This window comes from Anolis sagrei, chromosome 4 (genome assembly GCF_037176765.1).
Source record: "Anolis sagrei isolate rAnoSag1 chromosome 4, rAnoSag1.mat, whole genome shotgun sequence".
NCBI classification, from domain to species: Eukaryota; Metazoa; Chordata; class Lepidosauria; order Squamata; family Dactyloidae; genus Anolis; species Anolis sagrei.
In genome coordinates this window covers 22,336,497-22,359,855 of record NC_090024.1, presented here as the reverse complement: position 1 = coordinate 22,359,855, position 23,359 = coordinate 22,336,497, and the positions used below count along the sequence as shown (strand labels likewise).

Here is a 23,359-nt window from a genome sequence, read left to right as displayed (position 1 = left end):
CCCTGAAGTAGTTCATTTGCTTTTTACACACTGAAAATTCTTTCCAGCAGAATAATTCCTCACCTCCCACATCTTATTCATGCCATTGCTTCCTACTTTCCATGCCATTCTGCTTCATTTTTCCTGAAGGCACATACCACTGGTGGCATATAACTCTCTGGAATGAATGATAGATCACATATACCAAACTGCAATAGGTTTTTTCAAACTTTTAAAACTAATTAGCTAATTAAACTGTGCTTTTTAAATAAACAAAATGTCACTTTTGTTACACTAGAGCTTGCTTTTATTGCAATACATATTTATTGGTTCTTTGTTGACTACCAAGTGACAAGTGATTAGTAACTGTGATTCACCTACAAAATATATACTGAAGAGAACAAGGTGAAAGCAGAACAGAATTTTTAATTTACAGTTATGAAAGTGCAGAATGTACCTGTATCAGGCAATCACAGTGTGAATAAGCAAGCATCAGAGAAGGGATGAAGATGGATCAAATTTGCTGTTGTCAGTGGCAGGATTTTTAGAAAGTAAATGTGTGGCTTTCTTGATAAAGGTGAATTATTTAGGTTCCTACCTTGACTATAAAATCTTCCACAAAGATTTAAAACAAATGTGTGTGCACATGAGAAATCCACAAGCATGTGGACAATTTCAACAGAAAGGAAGAAACCAGGAAAATGAACAAAAAAAGGCTACCGGTATTTAAAAAATCAAAACACTAAAAAATTGGTGAATTATAGAAAAGAAACAATCAGGGCCAGCTAATCACCTCCCAACAAAGGATTCCCCTAGGCAATATGAAGTCAGACCTTGAAACTGCTAGGCCATTACATGCTAATCAAGGTGACCAATTGAAACATTCACACCTACCTCCAACAGACAAGAGTTCTTTCTTCCACCCCGGACAAACTACAGATATATATAAACCCCATTTCCTAGTTTCCAACAAACCTCACAACCTCTGAGGATGCCTGCCACAGATGAAGCTTCTGGAACATGGCCAGAACAACCCTATTATGCCATTGTTTCAATGGATTTTGGCATTGCAATCCAACCCAATTCCTGTTGGATTCACATCTTCAAAATGTTCAATGTAGATCTCTATGTCCTTCAGCATGGCTAGACCACAGAGTCACACTGAAAGACCTAGGGATTCCTAAAGAGGAGATTTTTCATCAAAATCTGTGAATAATCTGCAAAAGTCAAACTTCCCAATTTTTTTTTGTCGTGTCAGGAGCAACTTGAGAAACTGCAAGTCGCTTCTGGTGTGAGAGAATTGGCCGTTTGCAAGGACGTTGCCCAGGGGACGCCCAGATGATTTGATGTTTTTATCATCCTTGTGGGAGGCTTATCTCATGTCCCCGCATGAGGAGCTGGAGCTGATAGAGGGAGTTCATCTGCCTCTCCCCGGATTTGAACCTGCAACCTGTTGGTCTTCAGTCCTGCCGGCACAGGGGTTTTACCCACTGCGCCACCGGGGGCTCCTAACTTGCCAGTGTGGAGGGACAACTGTACTAATTCATGGATCATACACTATATGTGTGTGTGTGTGTGTGTATATATGTATGTATGTGTATACACACACACACACTGTATTTCACCTACTCTAATTATTTGTACTCTAAACTTGTACCAGTTTGTGCAAAAAGATTATCTACATTTCATCTCCCACTACCAATTCCTCCACCACTATAAACACATGGAGGGGGAATAATTGCAAACAATCCAACCAAGATCAAAAGGCTCTTCCGCTATTCACGCTGACCTATTTCTTTCACTTCGACTAGAAGGAAACAAGCAGTTAAAGGAACATTCTAAAAACTCGAAGGTCTAAAAATAGACCTACCTTGGCAGCCATCTCAATGGACTGATACTTAAAATCAGCTGGTATACTTCTCTTTAACCACCTCCCTTATTGTCTATTTTTGCAAATGTAACAAAAAGAAATACAAACACATGCTTTAAAAAGGCAATGTTGAGCCATAACAGAAAACCATGAATGTTATTATGTTGACAATGACTTGAATATCATCTCTGCAACTTACTATGTTCCCATTATGGAGTAGACTTTCAGTTAACCGGCACTTATCGGTAGTTGCCAGATAAATGTAATTTCTGGTTGCTTGAGCGATACTATTAAAATAGGCCTAACTAACCCTATACTCCAGACTGTGGCCAGGAAATCAGAAGACGCTTACTTCTTGGGAGGAGAGCAATGTCCAGTCTCGATAAAATAGTAAAGAGTAGAGACATCAGACTGGCAACAAAGATCCTCCTGGTCAAAGCCATGGTATTCCCTGTAGTAACCTACGGATATGAGAGCTGGACCTTAGGGAAGGCCGAGCAAAGGAAGATCGATGCTTTTGAGCTGTGGTGCTGGAGGAAAGTTCTGAGAGTGCCTTGGACTGCGAGAAGATCCAACCAGTCCATCCTCCAGGAAATAAAGCCCGACTGCTCATTGGAGGGAAGGATACTAGAGACAAAGTTGAAGTCCTTTGGCCACATCATGAGGAGACAGCAAAGCCTAGAGAAGACAATTATGCTGGGGAAAGTGGAAGGCAAAAGGAAGAGGGGCCGACCAAGGGCAAGATGGATGGATGGCATCCTTGAAGTGACTGGACTGACCTTGAAGGAGCTGGGGGTGGTGACGGCCGACAGGGAGCTCTGGCGTGGGCTGGTCCATGAGGTCACGAAGAGTCGGAGACCACTGAACGAATGAACAACAACAACAACAACCCTATACCTATAACAACCCTATATTAGATTACTGCAACGCACTCTACGTGGGGTTGCCTTTGAAGACTGCTCGGAAACTCCAACTAGTCCAGCGAGAGGCAGCCAGATTGCTCACCGGGGCGTCATACAGGGAGCATACCACCCCCCTGTTATGTCAGCTCCACTGGCTGCCAATCCAGTTCCGAGCACAATTCAAAGTGCTGGTTTTGACCTATAAAACCCTATACGGTTCCGGCCCAGTGTATCTGTCCGAACGGATTTCCCTCTACGTCCCACCCCGGAGCCTAAGATCTTCTGGGGAGGCCCTGCTCTCGACCCCGCCTCTATCACAGGTGAGATTGGCGGGGACGAGGAGCAGGGCCTTCTCAGCGGTGGCCCCCCGCCTATGGAACTCTCTCCCCGGGGAAATCAGATCTGCAACTACGCTCCTTTCCTTCAGGAAAAAACTAAAAACATGGATCTGGGACAAGGCATTTGGACAAGCGGGTAAATAAAGAAGAACTCCACTGATGGCTAGGAAATGACTAACGGATTGGTTATATGGAACTCTGGAATCGAAACGCTGATTATAAGAATGACTTTATATGATGTTTATATGATGTTTATACAATGTCTTAGGTACCAGTGCGGATGTTTTATTATGATAATCGTTTTAATTGCATTTGTATATCGTTCTTTTATATTTTTGTATACTCTGTATTATTATGTATAGGCATCGAATTCTGCCTTTTTTGTAAGCCGCCCTGAGTCCCCCCTCGGGGGTTGAGAAGGGCGGGGTAAAAGCACCAGTAATAAATAAATAATAATATACTCCATACTATACCATACACTCTATATTGACTTGATATTAATGTTGAAATACTACAATAAAAAGGAAAATAAAACAAATAATGTCAAATTTAACTTAATGTAACACAATATCACTGTATAATAAAAACTGATTTTACTGTATTATAAAATGATTTATTTTCATTTTTATGTAAAGTATTATTTGCTTGAGAGTTCCAGTTGCTTAAGTTCCACCTGACGGATAATTGATTGTACAATGTAGTACATTTCACACCATCAACAGGAGGACCACAACTGTTTTCAAATAATCAAATGCACATTTTACATTCCTTGCATTCATGTACCCTATAGGTATCCCCTTGTAGGTGCAAATGCTAGATAGCCTATTACAGTACAACCCCCATATCAGTGGGGGATATGTTCCTAATTGGACCATAGTTAAGTGAAACTGCAGATTTAACCAGCCACTATTAAATTCCTTCATTTCCACTCCCAGAGATTACTAGAGTGGTAACATCTCTAGGAATATGGTTAGTCTTTCATCCACCACAACCCTATAGTAACATCTTGGTGTAGTATCCCATTGAATCACCTGCAGGACCCAGAAAATTCTTGGAAAGACCACTTGCTCCAAGGTGTGGATACATGAAATTGCAGGCATAGTTTTCCATAATTATGAGAGTCTTACTGTACTCTAATTCTGTGTCCCTCTGATGCTCCAAATAAGTTGAGGTTCAGAAAGTCTGGAAATCTTCACAGGATGCCTTCTAAAACTGTCTTCTCAAATATTATGTCTCCCCACCCAACATGCACACCTAGTTCTCAACAAGAGAAACCTGTTGTTAAAAAAAGCAAAGAGATTCAGGAAACTATAAATGCTGAACCTCCAAACATTATTAATTCCAAAAGCTAGTGAAACCCATAAGCCAATAGAAAATGGCCTCGAGACCTTTCAAATTTGCATCCCAAATCAGAAGTATCTGGCACTTCAGATCTTCATTGAGTGAACCCCCCCCCCTCCTGACAAAGCCAGAACTGACAAGGATGACAGCTAATGACAGCTGTCATCCTTCAACATCTGGAGGACCACACATTCTTCATTCAATGGAATCCTGACCTGATGCCTATCATTAAATACACATTTCCAAATGTTCTTGTATTCTGCAGTTCAGAAACTACTGCAGCATCTAGCAAATTTCATATTGTGATAATATCTTGATCAGACCAAAAATGGGGGACAGCAACAAAAACTTTAAAGGGCCACATGTCTCTCCATCAGGCAAACACACACACACACACATACACACACACAAAACATGGAGAGAGACGAAAGATGGGTAAATTGTCTTACTAGGGTTAAATAGCATCACCTTGAAATTTCAGCTAACAATGATGAACTCATACACTTTTTCATTCTTACACCAGTATGATTCCACTTCAACTTACCATGACAAAATCCTAGAGTTTGTGGTTTAGCGAAGCACTACAGCAATCAGGCTAAGAGTTAAGTTGCCCCTCCTTGAACTACAAAACCCAGGACTCCATAATACATTACAATGGCAATTACTGTGGAATTACAATGTTCTAATTGAGTAATGTGAAAGTGCCCTAGACCTTATGACCTTGACTTAACTGGAGACATTTCTGTTTCTTCTCCCATCCCCTATCTTTTGCACCACCTAGCCTGGTGGAGACTTCTCAGCAACTCAAAAGCATTCAATATTGTTTTATGACACTTGTAAAGGTAACAGTAAAGGTTATCCCCTGACATTAAGTCCAGTCGTGTCTGACTCTGGGAGTTAGTGCTCATCTCCATTTCTAAGCAAAGAGCCAGAGTTGTCCGTAAACATCTCGAAAGTCATGTGGCCAGCATGACTGCAAGGAGCACCGCTATCCTCCAGCCGGAAGGGAACCTATTGATTTACTCACATTTGCATGTTTTTGAACTGCTATGTTGGCAGAAACTGGGGCTGACAGCGGAAGCTCACACCACTCCCCGGATTTGAATCTGCAACTTTTTGGTCAACAAGCTCAGCAGCTCAGCAGTTTAACCTACTGCACCACCAGGGGCTCCTATGACACCCGAGTTTATCTTTATTAAAGTATTGTCTATGGATTTTATATATTCATTTCAGTCCAAAACATTTTTTCTCTCACAACTGGAAGGACTAGCTGACTGTATGTATATATTATGTCTGTTCAAAACACCTGTTGACCTAGGATGACTTATGAATTTCAATGATTTTCTAAGGCAAGGAATATTCAGAGTCCAGTTCCTTGTTCTGAAATATAGCTTACTTGAATACCATGAGAATTTTCCCTTTGTTCACACAGCCTGAAACATTTCCCCTTGTTCTTTAGAACAGAACGTTATTACTACAATTATTGTAGTAACCAGGATATACAATTAAGGTGTGTATTTTAGATTAATGCCTTCTCAAGCAGAAAGAATGGGGAAGTGGCCATTTCTTGGTCAGAGGAAAAAATGGGAGGAACTTTCATAAGCAAACAAAATACTTTGAAATAATATGCTACTGAATCAACAACAAAGGCATTTTCATCTATAAATATTTATCATCTAAACTGACATTGGCTTCAACTGTTGCATATTTTCCTATGAATCAAATTATAACTGCCAAACGCCATTTTTTATAATAAGTAAACTGTAGTTAACACCTTCAACACTTGTTAGGATTTGAAACTATCTCAAAAATAATGATAAAATATTCTGGCTACTTCTGAAACTAACCCTAGTTTATTTAGATTCCCTGCTTTGTTTATGGCTTATACAAGGGAACAACAAAATAGCTGCCAGCAAATCCAAAAGTATCTCAAGTTATTTAACCAACACACTGAACATTTATGATCCTATAGTTACCAGGGAGTACATTCACTGAATGTATTAGGACATACCTCTAAGGAAATATGCAAGAAATTGCTTTCTGAGTTATTAATAACCATATGAAATGCATGTATGTATACGCTCATGGTTTAATTTACTCCAATGAAACTCATTGCCATGCACAAGTTGGGATTCTTCTTTTTTGCATCCCCTTTGGGTTTATGTACCAATCCCCCTCCATTACCACAAATTATGTTCTAGTTAGCTTTGTGTTTTAGCTGCTCTGTTTCATTATTTTTTAAAAAATTATTACTGCTTTACACTTGCCATTGAAAACTGCACTGGATGTTTCCTGTGAGACCACAGGAGAAAAGTGATTTTAAAATGATTTCTAAAGAAAATCATAAATCCCCCTAGAAAGAATTTAGCATACTGATGGTACAATCCTGTACTCAGTGAGTTTAATTTAATGCTAGGTAAGTAAATACAACATATGGGCCTAAAAATCTCATGCAAGCATTTGGCTGAACATGAAAGCTTAGAAGTGACTACAGACCAATCATCTACAACATACAAATTCCACCTATGATCCAGCACACATTGAATCTTTGTAAGAGAATTTCTAATCACCAGATAGTTTTTACACACATTCCGGGCATGATAAGGGTTATCTTTTGGGAACACAACTACAAGAATGTCCCAGCTTGCATAACCAGTTTCCCCAAAACTGGGGGATTTGGGGAGTTGAACCCCTCCTTCACTATTGTACCAACTTATGCTGAATGCAATTATAAACCTTCTTCAGACCTCCATGCTATCTATACAGCATTTGGAAGAAGAGGTTGTCCATACAAAGGCATCACTGATGGAGTCTTATAACATTCAGAGCCACACTGGATCAGACCAAAGGTCTCTCTAGTCCAGTCTTGTATTCACATAATGGCCGCCCAGTGGTCCATAAGAAACCTAGGAGAAGAACACAATGCACAATGACAACATCTGCCCCAAGGTAATATACAGGTAACCCCCGAGTTACAAACATCCAACTTACAAATGACTCACAGTTAAAGATGAGACAGCAGAAAGTGAGTGAAATCTACCCCTATGAAGTTCACTCCTGAAAGAGTTATTATAGGGAAAAGGTATCTCAACTGAAGCTTTCTCACCAATCTTGTTTCCACAACAAGCCACATTTTTCTAAATCCAATTATCCCAGGAACAGAAAGTGAGGTGAAATCTTCTGAGCAGGAGAACAGGCAGCAAAACAAACTCTAATGGGGTGTTAACACTTCCCCATGCTATACAGAGCATACATACACACTGTTCCAACTTACAAAAAATTCAACTTAAGAACAAACCTACAGAAACTATCGCATTTGTAATTCGAGGACTGCCTTTATAGTGGCAAGCTGGTTCTGATACTGGAGATCATGTACATCCAACCTGTGTAGTAGCCACTAATGGCCTCAACAATTTGTTCTCCTTCTCCCTTCTCAATTTTAGACTTTGGATGTTCAGGAAAGCAGGTAACAGACCTAAATTAGTTTGTGCCTTCCTATTGACTGTGCAAGTGAAGAAAGTTGAGAGGAAGAAATTCAACTCATTGCATAAGGCCATATAGATGTGCTACCTTAACCTGGCTTCAAAAATAAGAACAACAACAACTTTATTTTTGTACCCTGCCTCCATCTCCCCAAAGGTATTTGGGGAGGCTTACATGGGAACAAGCCCGAGACTCAACAAGGTTAAAATACAACAACAAAATGCATAAAATGCATTCCAAACAATATTAAAACAACCACAGAGTACAATACGCAGCAACATCTAGCAATCATCAATAGTCTATGATAATTATAATTATAGTTATTAATTCCCTACTTTATCTCTCCCAAAGGGGACTCAAAGCAGCCTAACATATATTTACCAGAAACAGTGTGAGCACTAGCTATGTTTGCATATTTTCATATAAAATTTGTGGAATACTACCATTTTTATCATATATTTATTCTAGAGGCAATTTTAATTTGTCAATGGTTCTTTTTTACATTCTGGGATCCAAAGATTGTGGCTCAGCTGGCTGAGTGTCAGCTGCATTAAGATCACTCTGACCAAAAGGTCATGAGTTCGAGGCCAGCCCGGGCTGGAGTGGGTGTCCAGCCATTGTGTAGCCCGTTGTCGACCTTTGCAACCCGAAAGACAGTTGCATCTGTCAAGTAGGAAAATAAGGCACCACCTTGTGTGGGAGGCTGAATTTAACTAATTTATGAGGCCATAAAGAAAGAAGACTCTGGGGAATGTGGAATGCGGAAGAACTTCATCGGTGTCGTTGATGGACGATGAAAAGCAGCAGCTCCCCTGGCGGCCAGAAAAAAGTTAAATAGCCTTGGTATATTTGTCTGTATTTGTTGTCTGTCAAACTGGCATTGAATGTTTGCCATATATGTGTTTACTGTAATCCGCCCTGAGTCCCCTGCGGGGTGAGAAGGGCGGAATATAAGAACTGTAAATAAAATAAATAAGTAAATAATAAATATGGATACAGAAAGGATACAGAACATCTATCTGAGGGTCATTGTGACTTCTATTTTCAAGTGGTAGTACCCACAGATACACAATAAGCTGCTTTTGAACCTGAAGGGATTTTCAAAAGCAGATTGCGATGCATCATCAGGGGGTGTTAGGATGGGGAAGATCAAAATGGACAGGGTTAAGCCATGGAGTGTGCTTAAACTATTTCTTCAATATGCACTGCACAATAATACACTATTTAAAAATATGGTTTTGAAAAGATTCAGGGACCTTCCTTTTTTCCTTCATTAAAGAGTGGCACACACTACTATCAAGAAACACTAGAAATTGAATTGAATTTAATGTTAAATAATGTTAGGTATGGGTGGAGAGTTGAGAACAGGAGGCTTGATGGAGAAAAAAAAGCTTGGAAAGAGGAAATTAGGATCTTTCAGCAGCAAAAAGGGTTATCAGAATGAAAACTAGAGTAAATTCATTTGACTTTAATGGTCGAGTAGAAGGAATGTCTGTAGTTGTTACCTGGTTATGTGGCAAGCCACATCTGCTGAATTCCTTCTTCTACACAACTATTAAAGTTACAGAAGCCCTCTCCAGTTGTCAATCTGGTAACTTTGGCAGCAAATGATGATAAGAGGAAGAAGTTCCTTAAATAATAATAGTGAAATAATGTTATTAAGTATTACTTTTGTAATGCAATACCTTGGATTCTATATTGGGAGAAAGACGGGATATAAATTAAATGAATAATTAGTCTGATCTATAGCTTCTGAGAGGCAGCAATGCAATACAGGTTGAGTATGCCTTATAAGAAATGCTTGGTACAGAAGTGTTTTGGATTTTAGGGTTTCTGGGATTTTGGAATATCTTTATTTACATATATACACATCATGAGACATTGTAGAGATTGGGCCCAAATGCATTTATGTTTCATACAGACCTTATACAGAGAGCCTGATGTACACAATATTCTGTATATGGAATGAAGTTTTTGTACATTGAATCACCAGAAAGCAAAGGTGTTACCATCACACCCACCCATGTGGGCAATTCTGGAGTATTTTATATTTCAAAACCAGTCCATACTTCAGGAAATAAAGCTCGACTGCTCATTGGAGGGAAGGATAGTAGAGGCAAAGATGAAGTACTTTGGCCACATCATGAGAAGACAGGGAAGCTTAGAGAAGACAATGATGCTGGGGAAAATGGAAGGAAAAAAAAGAGGGGCTGACCAAGGGCAAGATGGATGGATGGTATCCTTGAAGTGATTGGCTTGACTCTGAAGGACCTGCGGGTGGTGACGGCCGACAGGGAGCTATGGCGTGGGCTGGTCCATGAGGTCACAAAGAGTTGGAAGCGGCTGAACGAATAAACAACAACAGGATCCATAAGTTTGAAAACTACTAAGATCAAAATAGCCAGTGTTGCTATCTTTTCTTGTATCATCATTACCGGAACGGGAGGTGTTGAATTCTACTCAGTGGTCTTTATACTTTATCCCTTTAGGACAGTGGTTCTCAACCTGTGGTCCGTGGACCTCCAGTGGTCCGCAAAAATGAAAATATGGCCCGTGGCCTCACCATTACTACACCATTGCCTTGAAACCACACGGCAACAAGAGCGACGAGTCTCGCGAAACCCTCTTATAGTGTCGAGGCACCAGGGATGTCGGGAGGGGAGAGGATGACTATCCACGAAAGATTACTACTACCACATCAGCTCTAGATTATTAGATAAAGTTTTCTGTGGATGAGCAGATGGTGACTACTGGATGGCATATGTTCTGTATCAGAAACTAGAGCTGATGTGGTCTATCCAATGTAATTTTCTGAATCAGCACCCCAAATAACCAAACTAATTCTAAAGTTGACCATAAAACTGATTCATAACTCTTTTGGTAATAATGTCAGGGAGTGGTCCCTGGTCAAAATGGTCCCTGTTCAAGTGAGCCTTGGTCAAGTGGTCCCTGGTCAAATAAAAGGTTGGGAACTACTGCTTTAGGCTATCCTTGCTGGTTGACCTGCCAGGTTTCAAACCACAATAGATATCAGGTGGAACTGGGCCTCAAATGATTCTGGAGGATACATACCACCTATATTAGGCCTCAGTTTATGCAGATCTGAGGTTTGATGGACCATGGACAATAGCATGAACAGAGACAACAATCAAATGTACACCTCAGATTCCTTCCATCCATTCACATTGGGGAGGGGGGGGGATGTATAAAAAATAAAAGACATGTTCTCTTTTAGATAGTGCCTAATGTGATTGAATTTCTCACTGGATCGGATCATGAAACAAAACAAAAAAAAAAACCCTTCTTGGGTTTCATCAAATAGTCCCCCCCCCCCCCACCTTACTTCAGAAATTTCAGGCTCTTGTCCTATAGAAAACAATTTCTGCATTTAACATTACAGGCCTCTTATCTGAATTGCTTGGGAGCAGAAATGTTTTAGATTTTGGAATACTTGTATTTGTATATATGGAGATGGGACTCAAGTTCATATGCACTGATACACATACCTGATGGTATTTTTATACACACTATTTTTAAAAATAAATTTGTGAATTAAACCAAGTTTTTATATATTGAATCATCAGGAAGAAAAAAGCACACAACCTCAGCCACCAATGTAGACATTTTGGATTTCAGTATTCCAGGTAAGGCTTTTCAACCTGTGGGTCCCCGGATGTTTTAGCCTTCAACTCCCAGAAATCCTAACAGCTGGTAAACTGGCTGGGATTCCTGGAAGTTTTACGCCAAACACCTAGGGACTCATAGACTGAGAACCACTGAGATAAGGAATCAACATCACAAAATCCAGAATAAGGATCTGTATGTTAAGAACAGACTACCTCATAAGGTAGTGCAAAAACATGCCTTAAAATTGGGCCTGGGCATTAAAAAAAAAGATATAACAGAAGTGACAGCATAGACAAGCACTGTAGACATTATACATTAAAGTGACATCTAAGGAATGAAGTTACATTCCTGGCAGTTTGGGAAAGGAGATGTAGGGAAACAATGAAAAATAGGCCATCATGCAATGCACTTAGGGTGATGGAGATGACTGGCAAAGGAATGGATGTGTCTCCATGTTAAAGGAGATAGGATGGAAAAGGCCAGGGAAGGAGGTGAGGTGCAGGTTGAATATTCCTTGGGATTAGGAGTGTTGGAATATTTTGAAATATTTGCATACATGACACAAGATATCTTGGATGTAGGGGTCATGTCTAAACATGAAATTGGTGTATGTTTCATGTGCACCTTTTACACAGAGCATGAAGTTAATTTTATGCACAATTTTGTTAAAATGTTGTGCATGAAACCAAGTGTGAGCACTTGACATTCGGAAAGCAAAGCTGTCGCTATCTCAACCACCCAGATGGGGAATTTTGGACTTTGAAACATTTCGGATTTTCAGAGAAGAAAGTATCTAGTCAACCTATGTTTGTGTGTGCCTTCAAGTTCCCTGTCATTTTAAGGTGGTCCCATGAATTTCACAGGGCCTACAACTCCCAGGATTCCATAGCTCTAACTGTTACAGTTCAAATGGTGTCAAACTGTCTTAATTCTACAGGATAGATGAGGCATGGACAAACTTTGGCCCTCCAGGTGTTTTGGACTCCAACTCCCACAATTCCTAAAAGCCAGTAGTTTGCCCATGCCTGGTATGTCTGTCTTTCTTGCAAAGGCTGTCTGAAAGGAGACCTCAGTCTTCCTGTCAAGCCCTGGGTGGCTCACCTTCTGCCACCTGGAAGGGCCCATTCCTGCATACACCTCTATGCCAAGCCCACTATCATCTTGTGCATTCGGGAAAGGCTGGAAAGCCTGGCTGTTTCTTTATCCTCTACCACTCTCCCTTTCTTTTTTTCTTTTTTTCTTACTACCAAACAGGGGAGGCCTTTGAGACGTCAACTCCCAGAAACCCCAGCTAGATTGGGCAACTGTCATGAATTAAGAAACCAAAAGGATCACTATCTCTGCCACCCAGGTGGGCAATTTTGGTTTTTGGACCATTTTGAATTTCCAGAGAAGAGAGTAGCTTCCAATCTTTGGTCCTCAAAGTATTTGGGACTTCATCTCCCAGAAACCCCTGCCAGATTGACCAATTGTCGGGAATTCTGGGAGCTGAAGTCCAAAACATCTGGAAGACCAAAGATTGGGAACCTGTGGCAGGGATGTTCTACCTGTGACAGTGTATCTTCAAGTTACTGGTCAACATATACCAACCTTACTAATTTTCTTAGACAAGGAATCCTTATAGATGTTTTTGCCAGTCCCTTCTTCTGAAATATACCCTACAACATCTGAAATCAGTGGCATCTCTCATCCAAAAACTAACAGGCCTGATCCTGCTGAGCTTCCAAGACTAGACAAGACCTGGTGTCTTTAGGACAGTGGTTCCTAACCTTTTGTCCATGGACCACCAACAGCCCAAAAGAATGAAAATATGGTCCGCAGCCTCACCATTACTACACTGTTGCTTCAAAACTACATGGCAACTAGAGCGGCTGGTCTCGCGAAACCCTCTTATAGTGCTGAGGCAATGAGGATGAGGGGAGAGGTTGACAACCCACATCAGCTCTAGATGATTAAATATGGATTTCTATGGGTGAGCAGATGGTGACTACTGGATGGCATATGTTCTGTATCAGAAACTAGAGCTGATGTGGTCTATCCAATGCTATTTTCTGAATCAGCACCCTAAATAACCATGTCGAATCTAAAGTTGACCAAAACTGATTCGTAACCCTTTTGGTACAAATGTTGGAGAGTGGTCCCTGGTCAATGTGGCCCCTGGTCAATGTAGTCTCTGTTTAAGTGGTCGCTGGCAAGTGGTCCCTGGTCAAAGCAGTCTCTGTTTAAGTGGTCCCTGCTTAGGCAGTTCCTGTTCAAGTGGTCCCTGCTTAAGCAGTCCCTGTTCAAGAGGTCCATGATCAAAGTGGTTCCTGTTCAAGTGGTCCCTGTTTAAGTGGTTCCTGGTCAAAGTGATCTCTGGCAAGTGGTCTCTGGCCAAAGTGGTCCCTGGTCAACTGATCTCTGTTTAAGTGGTTCCTGGTTAAGTGATCCCTGTTTAAGTGGTCCCTGGTCAAAGTGGTTCCTGTTCAATATGGTCCCTGTTCAAGTGGTCCCTGGTCAAGTGGTTCCTGGTCAAAGTGGTCTCTGGCAAGTGGTCTCTGGCCAAAGTGGTCCCTAGTCAACTGATCTCTGTTTAAGTGATCCCTGTTTAAGTTGTCCCTGGTCAAAGTGGTTCCTGTTCAATATGGTTCCTGTTCAAGTGGTCCCCGGTCAAGTGGTCCCTGGTCAAGGTGGTCTCTGGCAAGTGGTCCCTGGTCAAGTGATCCCTGTTTAAGTAGTCCCTGGTTAAGTGACCCCTGGTCAAAGTGGTCCATAGTCAAAGTGGTCCCTGTTCAATGTTGTTTCTGGTCAAGTGGTCCCTGGTCAAGTGATCCATTTAACTTGTCTCTGGTTAAGTGATCCCTGGTTAAGTGATCCCTTTTAAGTGGTCCCTGCTCAAAGTGGTCCCCAGTCTAAGTGGTCCCTGTTTAGATGGCCTGTACTCAAATTGGTCCCTAGTCTAAGTGGTCCCTGGACAAAAAAAAAAAAAAAAAAAGGCTGGGAACCCCTGCTTTGGGGGATTTAGGCATTGTATGTCTGGATGTAAATACTCTAGGTGGGATGTTTCAAAGCCACAGCCTTCATTCTCGCCAAGGGTCCTCCTGGCAGGCCCTGCGTGGCCCACCTGCTGCCACCTGGAGGGCCCCATTCCTCTGTGCCAAGCCCACCTCCAGCCTGGTGCGTTTTGCAAAGCCAGCAAGAAAGCAAGGCTGCTTCCTTCTCCTTCCCTCCCTCCCTCCGTGGGCAGGCAGGGCCTTGGTGGCTCAGGTGAGTGCCAAGGCGAGGCCGTGGAGGTGGGCGCCGGAGGAGGAGGAGGTGGGCCGGGGGCGAAGGGGAGAGACAGAGAGGCAGCCCTTACCTTCCACAGCCATTCTCTCAGAGCTCGCTTAGCGCATGCATCCTTCGCCTGCCCAGAGATGCTGCTGGTGCTGCTGCTGCGCCTCCTTTTGTCCTCCCCACCCCTTCCTTTTCGCTTTCTTTCTTTCTCTCTTTCCTTCCTTCCTTCTCCCTCCACTGTTTTCTCTTTGGCTCCTCTGCAACCGAGAGCAACCTGCAGGGTTAGTCGCGTTCCCGCGGCAGGCTGGGAAATGTAGTTTTGGCGCTTAGGTCAAGCAGAGCCACAAAGGTGCTGCTCCATCCCTCAGGGATTGGGGCGCCCTCCATGCGCATTTTCCTGCCAGGCAAGTTGAACCCCAGGAGAGAAGGGTGGCCTTCTTCTCTGCCTTGCCTTGGGCAAGCGGAGCCCACAAGGGCCAGGGAACTACAAATCCCGAGGTGCAGCGTTGGCACGGGTTTGGCAGCGACCTGATTGAGGACTGGCTGGGCAAATTGGAAGGCGAGGCAGGTAGAGGCAGGAGAAGGGAATCACAGCTGAGTGAGGGGAGGGGACCTTGGCAACGCTGGAGGACCATCTGCCTCCTGGAGCAGCCTCGCCTGCAGCTGCCTCGCAGAGAGAAAGCATGGCACCCAATCTGGATACAGTGTAATTAGAGTACCGACTAGTCATATTGTTTTGGAATAGAGCCTTGCCCTATATTCCAAGTTGAGTCCCTCTTATCTGAAGTCAGGGCTGGATTAAGATCTTCAAAGGCCCTAAAAGGAGGAATCCCTCCTTCCTTCTCTATTCCTCTTTGTTTGCTGATTATATAGATCAGGCATGGGCAAACTTGGGCCCTCCAGGTGTTTTGGACTTCAACTCCCACAATTCCTAACAGCCTCGGCTCCTTTCATTTTCCCTCTCAACCTCTAGGTGTTTTGGACTTCAACTCCCACAATTCCTAACAGCCTCCGGCCCTTTCCTTTTCCCTCTCAGCCCCCAGGTGTTTTGGACTTCAGCTCCCACAATTCCTAACAGCCTCAGGTCCTTTTCCCCCTCAGCCTCCAGGTGTTTTGGACTTCAACTCCCACAATTCCTAACAGCCTCAGCCCCCCCTCCTTTTCACCCTCAGCCTCAAGATATTTTGGACTTCCACAATTCCTAACAGCCTCTGGCCCTTTCCTTTTCCCCTCAGCCTCCAGGTGTTTTGGACTTCAACTCCCACAATTCCTAACAGCCTCAGGCCCTTTCATTTTCTCTCTCAACCTCTAGGTGTTTTGGACTTCAACTCCCACAATTCCTAACAGCCTCCGGCCCTTTCCTTTTCCCTCCCAGCCCCCAGATATTTTGGACTTCAGCTCCCACAATTCCTAACAGCCTCAGGCCCTTTCCTTTTCCCTCTCAGCCTCCAGGTGTTTTGGACTTCAACTCCCACAATTCTTAATAGCCTCAGGCCCTTTCCTTTTCCCTCTCAGCCTTCAGGTGTCTTGGACTTCAACTCCCACAATTCCTAACAACCTCGGGCCCTTTCCCTTTCAGCCTCCAGGTGTTTTGGACTTCAACTCCCACAATTCCTAACAACCTCTTGCCCTTTCCTTTTCCCTCTTAGCCTCCAGGTGTTTTGGACTTCAACTCCCACAATTCCTAACAGCCTCAGCCCCCCTCCTTTTCACCCTCAGCCTCAAGATATTTTGGACTTCCACAATTCCTAACAGCCTCTGGCCCTTTCCTTTTCCCCTCAGCCTCCAGGTGTTTTGGACTTCAACTCCCACAATTCCTATCACCCATTGGCCCCTTTCTTTTCCTCCTCAGCCGCTTAACACCTGGAAAGCTCAAATTTGCACATGCCTGATATACATACATTGAGAGATTTGACTCTCAGTTAACCAGAACTCGGACAACTGAAACTCTTAAACAACCGGCAACAAAATAAAAAAAAATACAAATCATTTTATAATACCGTAAAATCAATTTTTAGAGCACAGTGAAACTGTGTTTCATTAATTTTGACTTTATTTGTCTAAATTTGCATTTAATTACTGTAGTACAGTATATCAAGTCAATACAGAGTTTTTGGTAGGGTTTGGATATAATAATTCTCAAGCAACGAGAAACTACATTTAGCCAGCATCTACCAATCCCTATGGGTGCTGAGAGTAAACTGTATCAAAATATAAAAAAACAACAATATTTTTTCTGGGTTGTAGGTTTTTTCGGGCTGTATGGCCATGGTCTAGAGGCATTCTCTCTTGATGTTTCACCTGCATCTATGGCAAGCATCCTCAGAGGTAGTGAGGTCTGTTGGAACTAGGCAAAAGGGTTTATATATCTGTGGAATGACCAGGGTGAGACAAAGGACTCTTGTCTGCTGGAGCTAGGTGTGAATATTTTTTTCTTACATCCTGCCTCCATCTCCCCGAAGGGACTTGGGGTGTCTTATGTGGAGATCAAGCCCAGTAAAAACAAAGGTTACAAAGTAACATAATTAAGAATATGTAACAGTAAAAATGTTAAAATAATAAAAACAATAAAATATAACATTTTGTTTTTCAAAATGAAACAAATGTTGCAATAAGATTGATTGTTCTTGCATTTATGTCCTTGCTTTGATGTCCTGTGGACATTTTGTCCCATGTGTAAGCTGTCCTGAGTCCCTTCAGGGAGATGGTGGCGGGGTGTAAAAATAAAGTTATTAATTGTGTACATAATCTGTAGTATTCCCATAGGTTTGTGGCTTAATTGCGATACATGAGGTGAATATTTTTGCCCAAATGAATTAAATTGCATTGGTTTTCAATTACAGAAATATATATTTAAAATTAAATCTTAAATATACACACAAAACTTTTTAAAAGGTCCAGCAGATAATATCCTTAGACAGTATAGTCATTATTTTCAGTCATTTATTAATCACAATTTTATCCCAATAGCACCCTAAATACCTTAACCAGATTCTGTGTGATTTTGGAAGCTAAGCAGAATCAGCCTTGGTTAGCCCTCGGTCACTACTAACAAATACCAGGTGCATGGGCTATATTTTGGTGCAGTGTTTCTCAAATTTGGCTCCTCCGGGTGTTTTGGATTTCAGCTCCCACAATTTCTAACAGCTGGTAAACTAGCTAGGATTTCTGGGAGCTGAAGTCAAAAGCACTGGGAGGAGCAGAATTTGAGAAACACTGCTCTATAGTAACATCATGGAGTTGTCATAAGTCAATAAGTGACTTTAAGGTATTCCCACACAGAGAGAGACATCAAATATTCCGGTTATCAGTGATAGCCACTGTACCTATGATGTATAACTTTACATTTTAATTGGTTTGTCTTATACTTGACATATACAAAAGTAAATTATTTTCACCCGAGGCTGAGAAAATGTAACTTGGCCATACTCACCTGGTGGGTTTCCTTGACCAAGCAAGGGTTTGAACTCGTGTCTCTTGGAATCCTACTCCCAACACATAAATTATTACACATTGACAACTCTCAGAACTCAATTAGATGGTGTGATGTATTCATTTGGATGTTGGACCAGGCGTCTGGAGACCAGGTTCTGTTATGGAAACCTGTGTGGTGACTTTGGGCAAGTCTCACTCTCTCTCTTAGTCTCAGAAAAAGACAAATGCAAAAACCTCTCTGAACAAAGTGTGCCAAGAAAATCTTGTGATAGGTTTGCCTTAGGATTGCCATTAGTCATAATTGACTTGAAGACATTCAATAACAAGAAGTATTGACAAATGAATTAACTACAAGAATCTAACTGGCACTAATATTTCTGTAGCTAGCAAGTTTACAATCTGAGATTTGCCTTTTGGCAGAAAACTGTCTTGCCATTTAAGAGCTATTCCAAAGCTTGTTGTTCTTGACTAAGCTCTGTACACAAAGACCTTAGTATTTTGGATAAAGGCAAAGAGCAACACACACAGTGGAACTTCTTGTTTTTATCTCTCCCCCACCTCTTTCCTCTCCAGATCTCAAAGCAGCCTTTTTACTGAAGTTATCTGCAAAAAGGGTTGTGCAATTTTTTTATTGTTATGGAGATTACAGAACTGGTGGTAAATGTCAACAACAGAGGGACTATGGAAGTAACACAGCATTTGTCTAGTAAAGGTTGGTACATTTCATGTTCCAGATTTTAAAGGAGTGACCTAGTGTTTACATTTTCCTAGTCAGTGAGTAATTTTAATGCCATAACCTAATGCCATAGTGGAAGTTGTTGGGGATATATACTCATTAAAAGAACTTCAAATACAAATTTCAAAAAATAAGATATAAAATGGGGGTTGCAAGACATTATTAAATTCCACATATTAAAAATGGACATACTAACTATTGTTTCACCAAAGAAATTGCAAATACAACTCTCTTTTCTTTCCCCCATCAGCATTACCCTATCTTCTCCTCACAGAGGCCCTATTGCCTCCTTGTTCTTCCTTTTTCTACCGATGTAAGCAAAAAGCCCTTTTATTGTTTTTAATTTCCCTGGCATTCCTGAGCTCATTTTGCACTTTAACCTTGCAAACCTTTTTATTTCAGGAGTTGGTTATTCATTTGAACTCTTCTTTGGTGATTTCTCCCCTTCTCCACCTCTTGTGCATGTCTCTTTTGAGTCTTAACCCAGTTAGAAGTTCTTTGGACATCCATTTTGGCTTCTTTGCACTTGTCTTTTCTCTCTCTCTTTGTTGGCACTGTTTGCAATTGCACATTGAGTATTTCACTCTTGAAAAAAACCCATCAATCCTTAACTACCTTGTCTTTTATTATTGGCATCCAAGGAATGCCACTCAGTATTTTCTTCATTTTTCAGAAGTCAACTTTTCTGAAGTCCAGAATGTATGTTTGACTTGTCTTAGTTTCTCTCCCCTCTCCCCCCACCTTTGTATTGCAACATGCAGGAGCCCATGGTCACTTGCCCCTAAGGATCTGACCACTTTGACTGAGGTGATCAGGTCCTACTCATTTGTTAGGATGAGATCAAGAGTAGCTGATCCCTTGTTGCCTCTTCTGGTGTGATGAATCAAAGCACAGTATTTTCAAATCATAATAATCGTAAGAATAATAAGAATCGTAATACTCAGATGTGATGCGGAGAGTATGCATCCAGTCTCAATACAGGATGCATCCAGTCCTTAATAAATATGGGATGCATACTGATATAAATGGATTATATCACAATGTGGTAAGGTCCTAAGGCTATGGTGAAAATAACTCGTTGAGAAGTAACATAGTTGAGCACATAGGCCAATAAAAGTAGTTGACACAGTCATCTTTGGACTCTGAGAACAATACAATAATCTTGGCTCAGTAATTGTAACATTCCTCGCAGATGGATTTTCTTCCCACCCATTTTTTTAAGGAGCCTTAATTTCTTGACATAATCATGATCCCACCCTGTGTGCAAGAAAAGCATTTCCCATAGATGTTAAACCCATCTATTTTGAGATACAGTCAGCCCTCCAAATTGCAGATTTGACCTCTGCAAATTTGACTCTTCATTGATTTGATTGATATGTTCTCTCTAAGAAATGCTAGGCCCTCCCTGATCAAATTCCTCAGAGGTTAACCATAGACATTCCTAGAAAGAAAACAGCCAGTCCCAAGTTACTAACAAGATAGGGACTGTAGGTTTGTTCTTAAGTTGAATTTGTTTGTAAGTTGGAACAGTAAACATTTTAAAATTGTAAAACCAGTCATATCTATATATCTCTATCTATCTATCTATCTATCTATCTATCTATCTATCTATCTATATCTTTGTATAGCATAGGGAAGGGTGAACACCCCTGTGGTGTTTGTTTTGCTGTATGGGCCCCTTTCCAGAAGATTTCACCTCATTTTTTGTCCCTGTGATCATTGGATTTTGAAAAAAATGGCTTATTGTGGAAACAAGGATTGGTGATAAAGCTTCAGTGGACACCCCTTTTACCATGATAACTCTATCAGGAATGAATTTCCCTCCCAAGGGATAGAATTCTCTCAATCCCTGTTGTCTCACCCCCTCTTCTTATCTATGAGTCATTTGGAAGTCAGATGTTTGTTATTCGATGACTGGCTGTACTTCTCTACAAATTGTTAGATCCTCCAGTATGATTCTATGGTAAGCTTCAGTTGTCCATAGAGTCATGCTGGAAGATCTAGAAATTTCCAGAGAGATGTTAAAAATATCTAATTTTTAATTCACAGTTTTAACTTGCATAGGGGTCCTCCTATCCCAGCAAATGTGTACAGCCAACTGTACTTCCATTTCTCAGGCATGTATTCGGTAATTGTGATTTTGCAGGAGATATGCACCGTAGTATCCAAACCTCAGACCCTATGAAAGTTCTTCTTGACTACAAATCCAAGAATCCTCCCAGCCAGACCAACTAATGGACATGTAAAGGAGGAGGATCCTGAGAACTGTCATTTTGGGGGAAAAAACTTTTCCAAGGCCTGGCAAAATTACTTTTCCCACCTGTTTGCCTGAAATCCTCCAACATCTTACCTCCGTCCTTTGGATAGAGTAGAGGACGAGTGTTTTTAGTTGTATTGTCCTCCCAACTCAGTGCAGAAATATCCATTCTCCCTTCTCCTCTTTGAAGCGACCAGTGGGCAAGAATTCTCTTCCAGTGTTCCAGCATTCAGACTCTTTTCCCAAGGGAGAGACAATTAACCTCTCATCTTCCCGGTCATACAGGCTTCAGATGGAAGGCAGCCTGTAAATATTTGCACAACTGTTTATTGTAATCTGGTTATTCCAAATTGAGCCATCCCTTTTCCCTCTGTCTACATCCCAACTTACCAACAGCACATAAACACACGGCTAAGCAGGAGGGATGACTGGTGTTAGTTTCATATCCCATTCTCTGGATCAGCACCTTGGATAGCTCCTTTAAAGATTTCCTACTAAAACTTGGAGTGAGTTCATCATCCCACTGCCATCAGAGCCACGAAGCACTGCTACTTGGACATAATGAATTGCATACAACCTAGTCATCAGTGACAAGTTACTTTAAGGGTAACAGGCACATAAAAGTTACCTTTCAAATGCAATGTTGCAAATGAAAACAAAACTATTTTTTGGGTATAATAACTGTCTTCCAGTTACTTTGAAAAATTAATTCTTAGCCAAACTTTTAAAAATTAATAAAATAACAGAAAGACACGGCAAAATAAGCAAGTTATTCTCTCTCAATCTTTATAATGCATAATGATAAATTATTTTTCATGATGTCTATATATTACACAAGGGATAATATGATTTTCACGTAACCTGGAACCCTATTTTTCTTATTTGGAGTGAATTCTGTCTTGGGCTTCCAGCCAAGTATTACCTAGAATCTTTCTGGAGGACACAGGAAGTTTCCTCTCTTGGCCTTCGGCACAATTCTATGTGGATGTTGGCCATGCAATCATACTGGCCTCCATAGTAATTCTATAGCATTCAAAGCTTTTCATATATAAAAGAAAACATGCTCAACAGGATCATATATATAGTAAGCAGGCATACTGTCATGAGTAGTAGCAATGGATTACTTTTAAAAAAAGTAAATTTCCAAAATATGGTGTTGATTTCTAATATTTCCCACCATGCTGCCAAGTTTTTCCTCTTTTGCTGGTGCTCACCATAATGCTATTACATTTCTCAAAAGCCATAGGAACATAGATAGTTCAGCTCATCTTTCTTCTTTGTATTCATCCTAGCCAAGAGCAGGCGAGCTCTTCCAAACCTCCCCACCATAACATAGCCCTCTACTTTGCATTCTATGATGTCATTGTAGTTTATTTACAGTGAGGAAGCATAACTCCTTTCAGCTTCTTTCCTGTTACCACAGCACCTGTCTTAGTCAAAACATTTTCTGTGATAGGAAGCTGCATCTCAAGGTGCAGGAAAACTTGGAGCTGGTCCAGAGTGCAATACTTTGCACAAAACCCAGGGATAGCTACACTGCCCTTTCTAATCTTGCTGTGATAGCAGGACAGGGTCCTGACTGGCCAGTGGGATTGCACCAAGTTCAGCGCCACCAGATGGCCACCTTTTATGCCATCATAGCAGTTGTCACACAATTCTGATCAGTTCCTGGCCATATTTTGGGCACCACTCCTGATGTCTGCTAAGGCATGATTCAGAAAAGGAAGAGGGAAAGGAGGGGCCAATGCCATTCTCCTCTCTGAGTCACGCGGGCACCTTGCTTGTGTCAATAAGGGTGCAAGGGATGGCCAGGAGCTTGTTGGAGTTCTGTGGCCACCTCTACAATGGCAATAAGATGACAAAGGTAGATGCCATCCCCCTGGCCCTGTGGCATGGAGTCTGAGGAAAGCAAGATGGCCATGTGTACAGTGGGGCTGGTTACGAATCAGAATCAGATCAATTGTTTACACTATCTTAGCAACATTCTCCAACTTTGCCTGACATGGGGGGAAACTGGGTTAAGCATGGGCAAAACTGTGTCCTGCATCGAAGGGAAGAAAGCCCCATATACCATGCAAACACCATGGAGCTATTTCTCACTTGCTCTGAGTTAAATTGCCAATCGAGATATGCAAT

General features: G+C 41.5%; 1 protein-coding gene across 2 annotated transcripts in view; it reads right to left on the bottom strand.

Annotated features, from left to right (window-relative positions):
- SAMD12 (sterile alpha motif domain containing 12) overlaps positions 1–15,272 on the bottom strand; it is a 226,711-nt gene extending 211,439 nt beyond the window's left edge. Inside the window, exon 1 of one of the 2 annotated variants that reach the window (XM_060775815.2) lies at positions 14,878–15,272. In XM_060775815.2, the coding sequence (XP_060631798.2) occupies positions 14,878–14,890 (13 nt within the window). In that variant the 5' untranslated portion in view covers positions 14,891–15,272. The remainder of the gene's footprint in view (positions 1–14,877) is intronic. The other variant, XM_060775814.2, reaches the window with a different exon arrangement.
- Positions 15,273–23,359: the final 8,087 nt, after the last annotated feature.